This window comes from Macaca mulatta, chromosome 5, assembly GCF_049350105.2.
Source record: "Macaca mulatta isolate MMU2019108-1 chromosome 5, T2T-MMU8v2.0, whole genome shotgun sequence".
NCBI classification, from domain to species: domain Eukaryota; kingdom Metazoa; phylum Chordata; class Mammalia; order Primates; family Cercopithecidae; genus Macaca; species Macaca mulatta.
The window spans coordinates 71,616,626-71,637,422 of NC_133410.1; the positions used below are offsets into that span (position 1 = coordinate 71,616,626).

At 36.2% G+C, this 20,797-nt stretch overlaps 1 protein-coding gene across 8 annotated transcripts in view; it reads right to left on the minus strand.

Moving 5' to 3' along the window:
• Positions 1-20,797, minus strand: part of ADGRL3 (adhesion G protein-coupled receptor L3) — an 854,829-nt gene that overhangs the window by 152,261 nt on the left and 681,771 nt on the right. For 5 of the 8 annotated variants that reach the window (XM_078001869.1, XM_078001866.1, XM_078001865.1 and 2 more), the window contains 2 exon segments: positions 9,618-9,803; positions 6,571-6,609 (listed from right to left, as the gene is read on the minus strand). In XM_078001869.1, the coding sequence (XP_077857995.1) occupies positions 6,571-6,609; positions 9,618-9,803 (225 nt within the window). 8 annotated transcript variants of the gene reach the window in all.

Here is a 20,797-nt window from a genome sequence, read left to right on the forward strand (position 1 = left end):
TTGTTTACTAGGCTTTTCTGAATAAAAGCTGAAGGCCTTACAATCATCTATCAGAATCTAAGCCTTGTGGTACCACAAGCTCACACCCTGTGATCCTCTTCTTTTTCACTCTGTTCCAGTCGCACTAGCCTCCTTCATTACCAACAAGAATACTTCCGCTTCAGGAACTTTCCGTTCTCTCTGCTCAAATGCTCCCTCCTGCGTATCAGCATAGTTGACTCCTTTATCTCCTTTCGAGTTTTGCTCAAATATCACCTCGGTAATTCATTTCATGCTTTCTTGCTTTATTTTACTCTATAGCATTTATCATCATCTGGCATACCATATATTTTACATATTCAGTGTATTGTTCATATTCTTTCACTAGGATTTTCACCTTAGAAGAGAGTGCAGGGATTTTTGCCTATTATGTGTACTGCTGTACTCGCAGAGCTGGTAAGATTATACTGGGCACATGTGCTTAACTAGTAATTCTTAAATATTTTTGTTGTTCACTATGTGATGGTTTTCCATTACTAGGATATAGTATTATATCATACTATATATATAAAATATATTACAGTAATAAGCTCTCTATGTCCTATATACCTATATAGTATATATATTGCATACTTTAGTATACTATAATAATACTCTTTAAGCATGAAAAAAATCATATAGACTACCTGCCTTTCAAAAACAAAAGAAGAAGAAGAAAAACCAGGTGTGTGATTTTTGTTTTTAAATTCACACCTGCCTAACTTTTTTTTTTTTTTCTGATCAGTTCTCAACCGAGCTATGCAAGTGACCACAACAGAGTCTACACAATGACTCAAAGGAATCACATCAATACCTAGATGAACTTATATTTTCCATTAAGCATGGTCAACTGCAGACTCTCTAGCAAGTACACACTGCCTCTGAGATTTGGTGGGCAAAAGAAACTATTGATAAAAATGAAAATATTTTTAATCATGAGGAAAATGTCCTGTCTTAAAAGTAGTAAAAAATAAACACCAGTAATTCTTAATAGTTCCTGCTAAAGAGGAGAACAATGCTAACAACTATTACTATTTTAAAAATGACAATTTGAGGTTGAAAGATAAGGAAAAAATGCAAACCTAAGTTCTGGTCACATTTAGAAAACATAAAGGCAGTTGTTCTTAAGCTCTTGGAGGTCATACTCTACTCCCATATTCTCACGAAAACCATGGACCTCTCTCTGAAACCACATGATTTGTACTGGTTCATAAATTATATTTTTAAACTTTCCTCTGCCCCCAATCTCATGACTACAGTCAAGAACTTCCTCAATTCACAAATACTAGCATGGCAATAGTAAGAAAGACAGAAAATAACAAGTGTTAGTGAGGTTGTGGGGCAACTGGAATCCTCTTTTTTTTTTTTTTTTTTGGTGAGACGGAGATTTACTCTTGCGGCCCAGGCTGGAGTGCAATGGCATGATCTCGGCTCACCGCATCCTCTGCTTCCCAGGTTCAAGCGATTCTCCTGCCTCAGCTTCCCAAGTAGCTGGGATTACAGGCATGTGTCACCAAGCCCAGCTAATTTTGTATTTTCAGTAGAGACAGAGTTTGACCATATTGCCCAGGCTGATCTCCAACTCTTGACCTCAAGTGATCCGCCCGCCTCGGCTTCCCAAAGTGCTGGGATTACAGGCGTGAGCCAGTGCGCCCAGCCTGGAATCCTCATATATTGCTGGTGGAAAATGGTACTGTCTCTGGAAAACAGTTGGACAGTTCCCCTTTAACATAGTTACTGTATCTTTCTGCTGGTTTTTTATTCTCTTAAGATGAAAACTTTTTCATCAGTTTCCTCTGAAAATAAAAGGACCTCAAAGCAAATTATATTTGGATATGACCTTAAGATGGCAGCACAAAATTACTACATAGCCATTTTACCTCTGTCTCAAAAAAGATATTAAAAAAAATGTTTTACTGCATTCCATGCTTGGAATACAGTGCAAAAAATCAATAAACATAAACCTAATGATATATCTTGCCCCCTATCACCAAAAGATGAGATCAGTCCTGCTAATAACAGTATCTCAGAGATTAGGAGCACAAGCGTCTGAATTAGAAAGACTTAGCTTTGAATTTAGGGCGCCCTCAATTATTATTGTGCGATCTTGTGAAAGTCATGTAACCCTCCCTGGGCCTCCAATTTTTCATTTGTAAGTTAAAAATCACAATAATTATATCATATGGTGGTTGTGAATATTAAATAAGAATGTATTCTAATTGCTCTGTACAATAATGGCACATAATCAATGCTTAATAAATTTATTTTTATTTATTTTTATTTTTTTGGAGATGGAGTCTCACTCTGTCGCCCAAGCTGGAGTGCAGTGGCACGATCTCAGCTCACTGCAACCTCCACCTCCCTGGTTCAAGCAATTCTCCTACCTCAGCCTCCCGAGTAGCTGAGATTACAGGCATGTACCACCATGCCGAGCTAATTTTTGTATTTTTAGTAAAGACAAGGTTTCACCACGTTGGCCAGGCTGGTCTCAAACTCCTGGTCTCAAGTGATCTGCCCGCCTTGGCCTTCCAAAGTGTTAGGATTCCAGGAAATTAATTTATTTTTAATAACAAATCATTGTTATTCTTAATCATGGTGTTGAAGCAGCACAGGACACATGTCAGGAGAGAAGCAGTAGTACCATCAGTGCTATTTGTGTGACCCTGGGCTAGTACACTATCTCATCTTCATCTATAAGGCCTCTTCTGTTAATATTAAATCACGGTAACTGTTTAATATGCATGTGTAACACAAGTCTTACTTGTTTTCTCTAATATAAAACTGAAAACTCTCTGTCTTTTCTTGTTTTTTTAAGAGACATGGGTCTCACTAAGTTCCCCAGGCTACATTCGAACTCCTAGGCTCAAAAAATCCTTCTGCCTTAGCTTCTTGAATACCCGGGGCTCTGTAGGGCCATGTCATTGTGTCTAAGAAATGGAAGTAATATGTTTTACTATGACACGACACATATCAATTTATATCTTGTGATACCCAACAAGAATTTTAGTGTAATCTAAGATTATAATTACAATTAAAATATGCATATTAAACTCAATTTTTTTTTTTTTTGTTAAAACTCTTGGGATGCAAACATAATGGCTTTTAAGGAGATTCACGTATTATTTAAAATATCACACCAGCCACTTTTAATTGTACAACTACAGGTCAGTTATCATAGTTGACAAGTGATAGTTAAAATTTCACTGTGCTTTCATTTGTGTGTGAGATAAACAAAAGGTTAAAAGTAAGAAGATACAAAAGATAACTCTGGATAATTCATAAAATAGACACTGAACTTCTAAGTAATTGAAAGCTAAATGGAGTTAGACAGCCAAAATCAACCCTAAAAGATTCATTGCTTATGCCTATGAAAAGGCCATATATTTTTTAAAAATTTATGATGACTTAGAAATAATCTTATTTCAAATTTAATGCATAAAGCACTTCAAACATATTTCACACCTATTTCACAGATAGCTCTGAATGTACTCGGAACATAGAAACAATAAGAAACATAAAACAAGTCTTTAAAATGTAAATAGACTAAAGTTTAAAGGATTATTCACTCTGGAATTTCATGGAATAATGATTTACATTAAGAGGAACAGAGGTGGTATAATGTATTAGAGAGCAGAGCATTTCTGATACACCAATATTCTGTTTGTGTTTGGTGTTATAATGTTTACTCAGTAGCTGAAACATTTATTCATAGTCAGTTATAACCCAGGAAATCAACCATTGAATAAACTGCTATTAATTTTGCACCAGAGATTCATGTTTGAATGACCATGCATTTCATAGGTTTAAATACCAAAAGACTAATTATCCCAAAGGCCCCATTAAAGGATAGCATAGATTGCAATCAAAAACAATCCTAACACTGCTCAGCTCAAAAATGATCTTCAGCTTTTGATGATAAAGGATATTTTTATTTCTCTACCTACTGCACTCACTAAGAGTATAGGTCATATATAGATATATATTTATATATACATATATATATGTGTATATGTATATAAACACACCTATATAGACCTCGCAAGCAATTTTCCCCAAAACCTTAGAAAAATAAACCTGAACAGTTTCTTATATCCAAAGATTCATTATTTTATAAAATAAAACACAAATTAAAAGTTTATCTTCCTAATCTCTGTTCAATGTTGAAATTTTCTTTTTCCTTTTAAATAGTATTTTCACAAAATGTCCTTATTAGCCTTATTCTAATAGCTTCACTTCACATTCAGAATGAAAAGCGCAAGAATAAAATAATATTTTTTTTCAATCTAGTTTTTAAGTTTCTAATTGCTCATTCTGCAAAACAATGCTGAGATTAAAGTAGTAAGAATGATGAGACTCAGAACATGTGACTCCAAAATATGGCACGTTGGCATTTGAGAAAAGAGCAAAAGCAGGAAGGTAATTCTCATCTTCACCCTGCCTTTTTCTCCTGATGCAAATCAAACAACTGAGCAAGAATTTTCTAACTTTCCCCTGAATCAAGTCATAATATTCTCCTTAAAGAATGTCCAATTCTCAATTCTATACTACCCAGAAGGATAGTGGAATGTGAATATTCAGATCATTGGAAAGGCATAAATGAACAAATTAATTTTTAGCGTTTACATCAACCTAATTCACATCTCCCTATACCTCGAAGGAAGGATCCCAAGACACAGAGATGCCCAGAACAATCTGAACAAATGCCTTGCTAAGTTCCCCCCAATGTACTATCATTAGATAATTCCCCCTTTGTCCAGTTGCACTTTCCCACGACTGTCTCCTCTTTATCAAACCTACACATAAAAAAATACAAGTTTTTCTGTTTCTTGGGGTCATAACCAAATGCTGCTATCTCACATAAAACTTACACAAAATAAATTTTTGTTTTTCTCTTGTTAACCTGTCTTTTGTTATAGGGGCCTGAGTCATGAACCTAGCTATAGATCAGGAAAGAAATACTTCCTTCCCTACAGAAACCACACATAATCATAATAGACACCTTTAGCCAACTACAAATTTAGCCAACTTATAGGGAACATTTGTAATGTGTTCTTGTGTTGCTCAGGAGACTTAGAAGACACCAAATCCAATCAAAGTGATCAGTATACATTTCCAGAACGAGAGTATATCTAAAGAAAGTTGAGTCTACTCAACTGCATTTTCATTCCTCTGAAGTGTTAGAGTACTAACATTTATTAATCAATGTTTTCTCCTAGATAGTAAAATTCTAGACAAGGACTGTATTATATTCGCTTTGTTCACTTATAATTGTTGAGGATATGAAGATAGTCATGTATAGAATTTACAAATGGCATAGCTGCAAGAAAAAGAATTTGCCAGCCAGAATTAAGCAAATGATTATAGCTGGCACACAGAGGTATTTCCATTCATTAAAAAATCTACTGTATTGTGCTTTTCACAATCTAAGTTTGTCCCAAGCCTATCCAGTTCCTTTTGCTATGATTTTATGCTCATTAAGTCACTTTCTCATTATAAATCCAATTCTCAATTCTATACTACCCAGAAGGATAGCAGGTGTGAATATTCAGATCACTGGAAAGGCATAAATAAACAAATCAATTTTTACTATTTATATCAACCTAACTTAAGAATTTTGGTTTAAAGAAGTAAACACCCTGATATTATGTTCACCTTCAAATTAACTGATAAAGTTTTGTTTTTAAACTGCCATTTATAAAGAGATACCCTCAAGAACCAAATTAATCTCATACCCATTAATTTGGTTCTTGAGGGTATCTCTTTATAAATGCAGATGGACTTTCTTTTTTAAAATGCTGTGAAATGTATACATGTAGAATAAAGTTTACAGCCAAACATTTTCATTGTTCCTCCTGCCTTCTTTGTTTCTTTCCTTAATTTCTTATAAAACAAAACAAAACAAAAACTAGAGAGCTTGCTTCTGAGGTTGTTCTCTGTCATACAAAATCCATAAAGATAGGTATGGTTTATTGCTTATAAATTACAACATGCTTACAAATGAGAGCGTGTCAGCCAGAAACACAGCACATTTACATTGGGATTACAGTTTTCGCAATAAGTAAGAGAGTAAGATAGTCACAATCATGCCTTGAGCCAATAAACAGCTTTACTGAGGAACAGAAGCATGATATTCCAAGTATCCTGGATTACTTGTTGTTTTGTAAGACTGATTTAGTTTCATTTCTGAACGACTTGCTACTCAAATATGGGCTGACCCAATGAAAAAATGAAATGTTTTCATACCACCGCTATGAAAAATAAATAGGGATTTTATAGACAGGGATTTTGTAGATTATACCCAACTCACCTCTTAGTGATGATGAAAAAGTTCACACCTCAAGTTGCACCTCCTTCTTAGTCTGTGTTCCTCTTGTTTGACAGAGCATTGGCCCTGCCAACGCTTTTATGTTTTTCTGTTCCCACCCTTCTGCCCCCCATGAAATTCCTTTATTTCAGTAAGGTACATTATCGTTTTTCTATCAGGTGTCCATGCATGCCATCAAAACACAGACATTCAACAACTTAACACATTTATAAAAACGCAGAAAGTACCTGGACATAGGCTCTGCAAGAGCGCTCTCTTTTCTGAAGCTGAATCCATTAAGACAGCAGATTAAACACAGAATAGAAAAAACAAGTTAGTGACAGAAGAAAACAAGAAAAATAAAAGAACACATCTACACAAAACACCTTATTTTGTCATTCACTGCTTTTCAGAAGAAAATGAAAGCTAAGCAGCAGCAAAATGTAAGCAAGCAATGGCTTGAAAAATAGTAGCCAACATCCTTTCAGAACAACCTAAGTGAAAACTGTATGGTATGAAGTTGTTAATGATAGCAAGAAATCTTTGAATACATTTAGTAGAAATTAGTAAAAATCAATATACTTCATTCATCTGCAATGATTCATTTCACATTAGGTTAGTTATGAATTTATGGGTGACAAAGACATGAAGTTAAGGAAATTACGTCAAAAGTTTGGAACCCATTTTTCAAAGATTATTTGTGGTTTACAGATAATATAAATGGTTAATGTGCACCACAAATCATATGTTCTTCATATATACAACAACTTCTGTTTATCAGGAAAAAAGAAATGCCCATTCATTATGACTCTTTGATTCTAATGGGCACATACTAGAGATAACTACTACTAATTAAAAGAATGTGATTATTCTCCTGATTAATCGCTGCTTTTATTTCTTGAAGAATTTCTTTTGACAGTTTTGGCCAAAAATCAAATGATAGAAACTTTGGTGGGATAAGAAGTATATTTCTGTTTGTTTGTTTGCATAGAGAGTGATGTCTTTCTGGGCAAAAGGTTAGCAACAACTCATGTTATGTCCCAAACATTATTTCCTGGTGATAAAATGAATAATTAATAGCAGTTTATCCACCATGTTTAAATAAATGAGCTAAAATTTTATAAATTCATTTGTGGGTTTTCCTCTTCTTTCCTATATATGTATTTTTTTTCCTTAGTAGCCTTGATTGTCGAAGGAGAAAATTACCCAGTTTTAAGAAGCAGTTACCCAGATGCCTTTTGTGTGGCTTATACTCTCCCAACTCTAATTCATGCATTCTTCAATGAGCATAGAGCAGTTACTCCTCTAAAGAATTAAGTGAGGAATGAGTGCAAGTAAATTGCCAGGGCTGTCATTTGGATCACTGACTTGCATCGTAGTTTGCAGGACTCCAGAATTTCAATACAGAGCACAGTTAATTTGTACTGAGTTGACTTTTCAAATCTGATGGGTTATAACTGCTTCAGGGAAAGTGGGAACCACAGGAAATGAGAGCAAGCCAGCAAGCATGTAAATAAACTTTGCCCTCCCTTCTCCTTACCCCATCATGCAAATTAACATATGACAAACCACATTATATAAACAATTGAAAAGAGCCAAATGGGTAACAAAAGAAAGCATTAAAAAGCTTCACAAATGGAAATTTGCCCATTATTTAGTTATTTAATATTCAGAGTAGGCAAGCTGATTAGCTGTAGCCAGTTAGAATGTGACATTAATTGCCAGCTTTACCTGATATTGTCAGACATCAACACCATTTTTAAATAAAGATACAAAGTACTGCTATAACAAGTCATGTTATGGATATGTAACATTAATAGAAATGACTACATCCAGTACATTATGATAACAATAGCTGGCAGCAATATTCATTAATAGCATCCAGCCAGTCTGGGCAACAACGCATTAAAATCACAGCATGCCCAGATTATATAGGTAGCTGTGGATTATATTCCATCAAGCAATTAGTTGTGATTCTATCAAGGGCTTAAGTGACAAAAATAACTCCTTTATGCTCAGAATGAAAAAAATAATAATTTGTATCGAATAATAAAACTGTACCTGTTTTCTGCAGATGAAATTGCAAAACAAACAAACAAAAAACAAACAAACAAACAAACAAAACTGTTTGCCAGATAAAATACCTGGCTTTTCTGTGTTGAATAATCATTATTTAGAAAATTTATTTCCCTTTGATGAATGAAATTCTTAACCTAGTAAGCCATAGAAGAACTAAACATATTAAAAGACTACTTTGCAGTCATTTTCATTCTAAACGAGAATGTTCTTTTAGTGAATTCCATAGAGGAATATTAGTCTGGCAATGTCAAATTCTTCTTTTTTAAAGTAGTAAGGCTATCATGATATTCAAGGCCCTAAAATTCAGTTTCAGTCATTGAACATCTCTACTATACAAATGCCAGCCAGTCAGGGAACACATGTCATTTGAAGGTAGCTAGGCTAATATGTTTTACCATGGGGTTAATTCACCATGTGATATTTTGTTACATAATTATATTATTTATAAATATATGAAATATATTTTAAATGTTTATGTAAATAAATGCCTATTTCATTTATGTAAATATAAATGAAAATTCATAAAATGTATTTTCCCCGAAGTTGAAAACATAAATAATTTTTTTAATTACAATTCAAATTTGCTGGAAAATATTTAAGCTTTTAACATTTTAATGTTAGTGATACAAAATCTGAGTGATTTCAAAGTCAAAAGGAAGTAGAAACTAAACTTAATTACTTGCCTTATGAATTTTTTAAAAGTTTTATTAATTAGGGTAAATTATCTCAGTTTTTAAATAATCTATAATGGATGTTAGCGATCCATCCATCCTTCCAGAAGAAGATCTGTAATATCTTCTTGTTATTATGTTCTAAAGTCTTACTTATTGATTAGACACTTATTTCATTGTCAATTATCTTAACATAAAAGTTTGAAAGAAAAAAGAAACTGCATTTATGTACATTAACCCTCTCTGAATTTAGCATACCAGAATAACTGCCATGGAAAACAGAATTATAAATTCAAAATATATATACAGAGATTATCATTTATCATTTCTTTAGATTAAGAACTACGTAGTTCTATTATTATAACGAAATAACAAAGGAATTGAAAATAACTTGATTCTCTTTATAATGATTATATTCTATAGAAGGGGGAAAATTAAGCAGTGAAGTCTTTCTGATTTTACGAAAACTTTAAAGACATATATATATACACACACACATATATACACACACACACCACACACACACACATAATTGGGGTCCTTACCTTGTTCAAACTCCGGGCAGCGCTATCTTTTCCACCTGGGGTCAAGTTCCGAAGTTGTACATCTAGGAGGCCTACCAGCTGATCCATGGCCCGGACAGAGTAGCTGATGTCCCCAGCATTCAAGTGATTTCTTGTCTGTTCAGCCAGCTCTCTAGCAATGTTGGCAGCTGTCTCACCAGATTTCAACTATAATTTTTAAACGGAATACAAAGGAAAGAGATCTCACATAAATACTTTTATTGGTTTCTTTCAATGATCATGTTTGCATGTAATTGTAATGATTGATTAAAGAAACAGTTGTTAAACTCCATCTTCATCTGGAATACACTCCCCAATTTTTCCTGCGAATTCATCTTTTTCTTCAAAACTTGACTTTAAACTCATGTCTTCAGAAAGCTCCTCCTGAGGAAACTTACTTTGAAAAATCATGTTTACCTTAATTATCTATTTGGGTAGTTAAGTCTAAGGTTTGCCCTGTGGTTTTTCTCTGTGAGTTTCTGAAGTTGACTTAGTTGCTTGTGTGTTGTGGATCCCCAACCACATTGTAAGTTCTCAGAGGCACGTACACATTTTCCTTTGTGTCTAGTGTAGCACTTAGTTCACAGTGAATACTCATCAGCTGCTAAGCTCTGTGAAAATTCTACCAGAAATAAAATCTGGGCTTTTCAAAGTGATTTTCGTCTTCTTACTAACTGAATAAGGAATTTCTCTCCCGGTATGTTATTGCTTAGTTTCTAGTATTTTTTTTCTCTGAAAGTACATGCGGATTTTTCAAGTACATTCTACAAGAATATGTCAAATTGTCAACACTCCAAAAATATTAAAATAGATAAAGACCTAATACGTCATCATCATTAGAACAAATTTGTTAGCCATGGGTAATTCAAACATAGGAATATATATTAATTGGTAAGAAAGTCATGAGAAACAAGAATGAGTAAATAAGTGAATAAGTGTAATTTCCCAAGTTATACTCTTCTTTGTTTTGAAATTAAAAAAGTAAAACAGGACTATAACACATTTACATTAAATAAATAAAAAGTGTACAAAGTAAAAATAATGAACACCTCTATTTCACCTTTCTATATTCTCACTTTCCAGAGACTCTTTTTTATTTATTTATTTATTTATTTATTTATTTATTTATTTTTTATTTATTTATTTATTTATTTATTTTTGAGACAGAGTTTCCCCTTTGTCACCCAGGCTGGAGTGCAATGGCGCAATCTCTCGGCTTACTGCAACCTCTGCCTCCTGGGTTCAAGCGATTCTCCTGCCCCAGCCTTCCGAGTAGCTGGGATTACAGATGCCTGCCACCACGCTCAGCTAATTTTTGTATGGGGGTTTCATTCACCATGTTGGCCAGGCTGGTTTTGAACTCCTGACCTTAGGCAATCTACCCGTCTCGGGCTCCCAAAGTGCTGGGATTACAGGTATGAGCCACCGCGCCCAGCTTTTTTTTTTTTTTTTTCTTTGGTAAGGCAGGTCTCACTGTCACCCAGGCTGAAGAAGTTCAGGGGCACAATCATAGCTCATCACAGTTCACTGTAACCTTGAACTCCTGGGCTCAAGGCATCCTCCCAGCTCATCCTCCAACGTAGCTGGGACTACGGGTGTGCACCCACTATGCATGGCTAATTTTTTTTTTTTTTTTTTTTTTTAATTTTGTAGAGATGGGGCTCCTGTTCTTATGCTATCCTTCTACTTTGGCCTCCTAAAGCGCTGAGATTATAGTTGCAAGTCTCTAGGAGTTTCTTAATAATTTGATATTATCTTTTCAAACTTTAATCTGTCCTACTGTCAGAGGCCTTACAACCAGAGTAACTGCATTTTGAGTGAGGGCTAAGAAAATGAGGCCGGGACTCGCTGACTTGCATTCTCAGAAAGTTAGGCATTCCTAGCTTCTAGATATTTATGGTTAAGGGAACAAACTAGTAATGTTTGCTAAACAGACGCAGCCTTGGGAGATATCCCGATATCCAGAGAACAAAGGCATTCCTAATTTTGCTTTAAAGACAATAATACTAATTTTTGCAAAATATAGTAATTAAGAAAAGTAGCCGGATGTGGTGGCTCCCAGCCTTTTGGGAGGCTGAGGCGGGCGGATCACGAAGTCAGGAGATCGAGACCAGCCTGGCCGACATGGGGAAACCCCGTCTCTACTAAAAATACAATAAATTAGCCGGGTGTGGTGGCAGACGCCCTTAGTCCCAGCTACTCGGGAGGCTGAGGCAGGAGAATGGCAGGAATACGGGAGGCGAAGCTTGCAGTGAGTCGAGATCGTGCCACTGCACTCCAGCCTGGGTGACAGAGCGAGACTGCGTATCCAAAAAAAAAAAAATAAAGACAGAAAAGAAAATTAGCGCTTTATCACAAACCTTTGGAGCATAGCACATCTCCCCAGTATCTCTTTTTATCTCATATATATAAATACACACACACACACACACACATATACAAGCACTGGGCTGGGCACGGTGGCTCATGCCTGTTATTCCAGCACTTTGGGAGGCTGAGGCGGGTGTATCACGAGGTCGAGTTTGAGGCCAGCTTGGTCAACATGGTGACACCCCGTCTCTAGTAAAAATACAAAAATTAGCCGGGCGTGGTGGTGCGTGCCTGTAATCCCAGCTACTTGGGAGACTGAGGCAGGAGAATTGCTTGAACCCAGGAGGCGGAGGTTGGCCTGAGCTCAGATTGCACCACTGCACTCCAGCCTGGGTGACAGAGCCAGACTCTTATCTCAAAAACAAACACACTAACTAACTAACTAACTAACTAACTAACTAACTAACTAGAAAAAATATACATATAAAAGCATTTTATCTAGGGTGGATGCTTTCCTCCTCTTACTTTTGGGAACGTCCTACACTGCCTATGGAATAGCTATCCTTTCACCACTGTACTTTCTTAATCAACTTGCTTTTGCTTTGCACTGCGGACTCGCTCTAAATTCTTTCTTGGGCAAGATCCAAAAGCCCCCTCTTAGGGTCTGGATCCGAAGCCTTTTCCTGTAACACCATTAATATTTAAATATATAATAGTGTCATTATGTACAAAATTATTTTCTTCCCCTTTTTAAAGGTAGTCCAACACAGAAAATTGGAACACAAAGAGAAAGCCATACTCTCTGTAAGTTGTTTCACTAATGGCTATTCAGAAAGCTAAAAGGGGGACAAGTAAAACTCTTATTTAAATAGGTAGGTTATCGGTTATAATGATCTACTTGGGATGCTTAGCGTTTGTATCAGGATTGAATGTTAAAGAAACAATAAATTAATTAAACTGATTAGAACACCTAAATTATTTACAGTCTATTCTCATGTATATAGAAAAGCCTAACTCAAAAAGTAAAAACAAAACAAAACAAAAAAGATTTAATATCATTAAGTGGTGGCAAGGGTTTGTTTCAACAAATATCACCTTCATAAACTACTATTGGTAGTGTATATTTGTATTGCTCCTATGACAGTAAATTACCATTGTCTATTAAACTTTGACATGTGAAGACTGTGTAACTCAAAGTATCAACCATAAGAAATAATCCCACAGATATACAAAGAGAAATGTTCAAGGATGTTGATTCCAGCTTGTTTATGATAAACAATAAAATGGATTATGACTATATAAAACTCTGCAGGAAGATTCATACCTTGGAATTTTCTTTTAATTATTTTTTTAAATTAAGCCAGTCAAATTTGGCAGTGAGGGGGTTGTATAGCAAGTATATTGACACTAATGTTAATAAATTCTGATAATCCACTACCATCTGATCCATGAAATATTCCATACCATGAAATATTATCCAACAGTTTAAAATTATGAATGAGATCAATAATGTGAAGATTAATCTTCAGGCTATATTGTTGAGTTAAATGCAGATATGAAAGTTATTTACATATACATGCTAATAAATATTTGCATGCTATTGAGAAATATAAACACACTACGTAAGTAATTGTAAATATGCTACTTGTGAAAAAGAAATAATATATACAATATTTGTGTTTATTTATATATGTGCATTTCTATATATTTAAATATATAGAACAAAGCCTAAAAAGGGAGAATCAAAAGAAAAATCCTTACCTATAATGTTAAAATTTTACATGAAAAATACTTTAAACAATTATTATATAATCAATACTTTCTAGAATTTTTTTTTTTTTTTGAGACAGAGTCTTCCTCTGTCTCTGAGGCTGGAGAGCAGTGGCATGATCTCAGCTCACTGCAACCTCTGCCTCCCCAGTTCAAGCGATTCTCATGCCTTGGTCTCCTGAGTAGCTGGGATTACAGGTACATGCCACCATGCCCAGCTAATTTTTGTATTTTCAGTAGAGATTAAGTTTCGCCATGTTGGCCAGGCTGGTCTCGAACTCCTGATCTCAAGCCATCTGCCCGCCTTGGCCTCCCAAAGTGCCGAGATCACAGGCGTGAGCCACTGCACCTGGTCCAACTTTCAAGAAATTCTTAAAATAGAAAATATCAGGACTGAGTATAAGAAATTTGTAAAATATGGTCAGGGTCTTTTTGCCTAAAATACCTTAAGACTAAAAGGAATACATTATAGGGTTCAAGGATATGTATGTAACAAATTCAATGTAGATCAAAGTAGCACTCGTGGCCCACTGGTGGGCCATGAATGTACTTTTAAGTGTTTATAAAGTGATACAAATGTGATTAAAGTCCATACGTTTAAATTTCTGTACATAAATTAGGGCTACTTACTGATAATATAGTAAATCAAGTAACACATTCTAAAATTCAGTGTTCATTAATTAATTTAGTGAGATGCCAGTATAGTGTAAGTATTCAAATTCAATATTCCATCAAGAAGTCTGGACACCTGATACAACTGATACTTTGGAAAACTCCCCCACTGGGCATGGAGATATCTAAGATAGCTGGAATTCCTATAATTTTCCAAAGGGACATTATTTTAATTAATGTGCCATTCATAGTGTCTTGCAGGTTATAATTTTTCACCTATTATACTCTTATAATAATGAATATGTTTGTAGAATTACTATTGTTTTATTTTGTTAATCATGGGTTCTTATGTAATTATTTTGTTGTTATTATTATTAAGTTTCTTTCTCTGTCTTTGTTACCATACAATATCATTTCTATAAGAAAAAAAGTCAGTTTGATGGACCTCTGAGGTTTTATGATTCACTACGGTGAATCATAAAATATACTACGGTTTTAAATATACTACGGTGACAAAAGTTTGAGATCTACTAAATTAGGTAATCCTTTTTTCTTCATCAATACATCTTCAAAACTAAGGATACAAGTATTGACTTTAATTACATCTATCGGTGATCATTATGAATAGCAAAATTAGTCATCAAATAGAGAAAAAAATGAAATAATGGTACTGGTATTTTCCTATTGTAATTCCATTTCTTTTTTTTTTTCTGTGTGGTTACACAAGTATAGTTTTCAATATGAATTATTACATTATTGGAGTGGGAAATGAAAAGGTGGAAAAGAAGGCCTATGTAATTCCCTTATATAAAAATTTATCAATATAAAAGGGCAGAAAAAAATTAAACATTTTCTTTATGTGCAGTAATGAAAAAGTTGAAAATGTAGATGACCAACAAGTCAAAATGTAATTGTTCTCAATACAAAAGATAATAATGAAGGCCAGGTGGATGGCTCACACCTGTAATCCTAACACTTTGGGAGCCTGAGGTGGGCGGATCACTTGAGCTCAGCAGTTCAAGACCAGCCTGGGCAACACATTGAAACCCCATCTCTACAAAAAACAGCCAGGCAAATTCATCTGTCCATATATGTGTCAACAACAGTGTAGTTTTATAAATCAATAAGTAAAATAAGAAAATCACTAATGAATTCTCTTATAAATAGTAACTGTATTTTAGCATTCAAGAAGTGGGGTTTTTGTTGTTGTTGTTTGTGAACAATAAACTTAATCCTTCAAAAGAGCCCTGGAATTCAATGTTTAACAACAAAAATGTTGGAAGGAAAAAAAAACTGAAGTGCAAATAGGTTATAAAAATATTTGTAGGGGCTGGGTGCGGTGGCTCACACCTGTAATCCCAGCACTTTGGGCGGCCGAGGCGGGCGGATCACGAGGTCAGGAGATCGAGACCATCCTGGCTAACACGGTGAAACCTCGTCTCTACTTAAAATACAAAAAAACTAGCCGGGCGAGGTGGCGGGCGCCTGTAGTCCCAGCTACTCGGGAGGCTGAGGCAGGAGAATGGCGGGAACCCGGGAGGCGGAGCTTGCAGTGAGCTGAGATCCGGCCACTGCACTCCAGCCTGGGCGACAGAGCCAGACTCCGTCTCAAAAAAAAAAAAAAAAAAAAAAAAATATTTGTAGGCTGGGCATGGTGGCTCACACCTGTAATCCCAGTACTTTGGGAGACCAACCAATGCAGGAAGATCACTTGGGCTCAGGAGCTGGAGACCAGCCTGGGCAACCTAGGGAAGCCCCATGTCTACAAAATTAAAAAAAAAAAAAAAAAAAAAAATTCTCAGGGCCCACAGCGGTCCCTGCTACTTGAGAGATTGAGGTGGGAGAATTGTTTCATCCTGGGAGGTTAAGGTTATAGGGAGTCATGGCCATGCCACAGCACTCCAGCCTGGGTGACAGAGTACAGAGTAAGACCTTGTCTTTAATGAATAAATAAATAAATACGTTTATAGTAAAAATATGAAAAGTACCTTTTTAGGGTAAAATAAAAACTGCTATAACAAATTATTTTCTGACCCTCTATTCTTTTTTTTCTATTTCCCAAGCTGGAGTGCAGCAGCACAATCACAGCTAACTGCAGCCTTGAACTCCTGGCCTCAAGCAGTCCTCCTGCTTCAGCTTCCCAAGTAGGTGGGACTACAGGCCCTCTCTTCATCTTAAAGTGAAGAAATCATAGCAAAAATGTTTCATTCTTTCAATGATTCTTTGCACACTTGTTATTTCCTGAGGAAATAAAGATGAATCTTACACAACTCTTGCACTCATGGGGTTGGAGTGAGGTGTGTAAAAGATCATATGAGTTCACAACAATTCAGTTGTTGTGACAGGAATGTGTATGAGGTATTATGGGAATATAGAGAACAACCACAAAGCTGAGGGACGGCAAGAAGAAGTAACTACCAAGTGAAATCTTAAAAGATAAAAGTCGAGGGATACAAGGTACAATGCAATACTAATCGGTGCTATTGAGGGGAAAGAATAAGCCAAGAATATGATACATAAAAAGTAAGATCTACAATAAACATGGCTTGAGTAGACACAGTACTAGGTACGATAAGAAGAAAAAAAAATTTTTTATACTTTCAGAATCCAGTATTGCTACCTGCATATCCGTATGTTTTTGTCTAGCTATCTCCATCCGCTTATCCATCCATCTATTATTTCAATGATTGTTCATTCAGCCTATATATTCATTTGTTCTTTGATAAACATTTGAATCTCTATAGCCCTGTGCTAAGGTCAGTGTTGAATAAAATGCTTTCTAATGAGAGGGAGTTTATATACTAGCCATGGAAATAGTTATTAAGAATTTAACTGTACAAATATATAATTTTAATTTTGTTGAGAGCAATACAGAATCCCAGTGTGGTAGAGTAGTTTGAAGACATTTTAACCTGGCATGGAAATGCTTCTCTGAGGAAGAATGTTTAATTTGAGATGGAACAGAAAGAAGAAATTAGATTGGGATGTGGGTGGGGGCATCTGGGCAGAGGGAACAGCTTTTAGGAGGGAGGGGCATGTAATCTTAGGGAAATTGCACAAAGGGCACCATATCTGGTGTTTAGGCAGCTGGAGAGGTGAGCAAGGACAGGATTAAGTAGTTCTGGTTTAGAAGTTATCATGAAGATTTGGGGAATTATGTTAAGAATAATGGGAAGGTCCTGAAGAGCTTACATGGGATATGCCAAATTAGGTTTGTATTTGAAGTCAAATTCAGGGGAAACGATTAGAGGGTTCAGGAGTGAATGAAAGGAGATCTGGGTGAGGAGAAATTGCTATGGATTGGGGTAGTGGGTATGGAGAGAAGTGAAAAGCAGTGGCCTGGCCTGAGAGGAATTTACAGTTACACCTGACAGGACTAGTGTCTGACTGGGTGCAGGAGGGGAAGGAGAGGGAGGCACCAAAAGCCATCCTTGGGTTTCTGGTTTTCCTAACTACACGGTGGTACCATTAACTGATTTCTCCCATAGTTGCTCCCAATTCAGTTTCATGGCCACATTTTCTGTCCGGCTGTCACGGCCCACATCCTCTCCAGTGGCATCCAAAGTGAATCTCTTTCTGATCACCCTGTTTACTTCTCTTACTCCAGTTATTGCAGACTATAATGATCTTATTTCCATACAAAAATATATATATATGTTGAATGTGCCTCAAGTTTTCTGTGCACATAGGCAGGGCTGAAATACATTTATTCTACATCTCACAGCTTAAAGACCTTACTAACTTCTTTTGCTAAATTCTACTAAAATTTTTCTCAGAAATAAGCAATACACACTGAGAAATGTTACAAGTTTTGTGAGGATTAGTAAATTAATGCCTATATTGATATGGTGGGATTATATCTAGGACTTGAATCAGGGAGGGAAAACCCGGCAGCTTTAGTTAAAAATAATAATTATGACGGAGACAGATAACATTTTAAATTTGGATACAAGTCAAAGCAATTTTTAAAAAATCAGCATTGAGATTTTGTTATATCAACCACTAATCAAGGGCCAAAACAATTTATAAAGGAATTACACACAGTGTTCAAGTACATAGCTACCATTTCTTTGAGATCTATTTTACCATAAATCTGAGTCAAATGGGTATACAAGCAACAAAATGCTTCTATCTTACAATTAAACGTAAGTTAAATAAGTGTAAAATTTTGGAATTGCCACTCATCTCTGACAAAATAAAGAAGCAATTTACTTTTATTTCATGCTAGATCTAAGGAAGATAGAATGGATCTAAGGAAGATAGAATTCATTTATTCTTCTACCTACTTTTCTCCCTTTTTTTTTTTTTTTTTTTGAAATGGAGTCTCACTCTGTCACCCAGGCTGGAGTGCAGTGGCGCCATCTCGGCTCACTGCAAGCTCCACCTCCTGGGTTCACGCTATTCTCCTGCCTCAGTCTCCCGAGTAGCTGGGACTACAGGCACCCGCCACCACGTCCGGCTAATTTATTGTATTTTTAGCAGAGACAGGGTTTCACCATGTTAGCCAGGATGGTCTCGATCTCCTGACCTTGTGATCTGCCCGCCTCGGCCTCCCAAAGTGTTGAGATTACAGGCGTGAGCCACCGTGCCCAGCCCTTCTACCTACTTTTCCATCCATTCATCCATCCATCCACGTACATCCATCAAGACTTCCATCCACCTGCCTACTGGCCTGCCTTTTCCTCTCCCTTTCGCTCTCCTTTTCTCTATCTCATTGTTGGAGTAAAGGTAACCTTTTGTACAACTTATGATTTTCCTCCTTTCTCTTCTGCACAAATAATTTTTTTAATTAAATCTCATCTTTATGAATGTATCCAGCTGGTTTATTTACAACAAATTCCTTTGTGATATTCTAACTTTAAAAGCTTACATCTTCTCTAGTGAAAAGTAATCCACTCTTAGGTGTCACACAGAACTTAATCTCTAACTTCACAAGTACATAAGTGACTCAAATTCATTTGTGAGTTGAAACCATCAAGATTCTTTAGCTGTTTTCTCCCACTTGGCCTGATTGCTGGGGGAAAAAAAACATAATTCATGTTTTCAAGAAAATGTAAACGTAAGATTTCCTATTTTGAACTAAAGTCAGCAACTTGGTTCATTTAGTTGAGTATAACTGCTACCTATGCAATCTATAATGGTGGTGACATACAGTGAGCACTGTATGTCTAAAATTTAGTGAGCACTAAAATTAATGATCTACTCTATTTTACAAAAGGGGAAACCAATCCAGAGGTTAATGATGTGTCCACCATAACTCAACAATCAAGATCCTCAGGTCAGTGCTCTTTCCTTCAACATTCTTAGGAGTTCTCCGGGGCACTGTAAAGATGAGAAGGAGGTTGCAGTGATCTGAAAGTTTATGTCCCTCTAAAATTCACATGTTAACATTGAATCCTCAATGTGATAGTGTTAAGAGGTGGGGCCTGTGGGAAGGGATTAGGTCATGAGGCCAGAGCCCTAATGACTGGGATTAGTGCCCTTATAAATGAAGCCCCAGAGAGCTGTCCCTTCCACCATGTAAGGATTCAGTGAGAAGGTGCTGCTGATGAACCAGAAAGCAGACCCTCACTGGACAAAGGATCTGCCGACACCTTGATCTTGGACTTTCCAGCCTCCGGAACCATGGAAAATATACTTCTGTTGTTTATAAGCTACCTCGTCTATGGTTTGCATTTTAATTTTAATTTTAATTTTTTTTTTTTTTTTTTTTTTTTTTTTTTTTGAGATGGAGGTTCACTCTGTAGCCCAGGCTGGAGTACAGTGGCATGATCTTGGCTCACTGCAAGCTTCGCCTCCCGGGTTCACACCATTCTCCTGCCTCAGCCTCCCGAGTAGCTAGAACCACAGGTGCCTGCCACCACACCTGGCTAATTTTTTGTATTTTTTTGTAGAGATGGGGTTTCACTGTGTTAGCCAGGATGGTCTCGATCTCCTGACCTCGTGATCTGCCTGCCTCAGCCTCCCAAAGTGTTGGGATTACAGATGTGAGCCACTGTGCCCGGCCTTGTTTGTTTTTTTAACCATAAACCACAGCAGTCCAAGTGGACTCACCCTTCAGGGTACATTAATTCACAAAATCCCTGAGAAGAAGAAAACTAGCATTTCAAATATATACTTTTTTTTTCTTTGCATGTGTATATTGTGTTTTTTTCACTTGTGTTTCCATTGGGGGTAAAAAGCGTTTCTTTGCTTTACGAGTTTGAAATTCACAAAACTATACTGGCAGCAGGGGGAAGGTAGCAGGAAGAATGAAACATTAAAGATATCTATTTGACTTCAATTTTTCAACGTGGTAGACGGCAGAAAAAAATCAGTTGCAGAAATGGAAAGAGGTAGGAGATCAGAGCAAAGAGTGTGTGGGAAAAAGGAAATCAAAGAGGGAGGAGAGGGGAGGTGAAGGGCAAAGGAAAGAGAAGGAGATGGTGATACAGGAATTAAAAAGAAATTATTTAGGCAGTTAGGGTAAG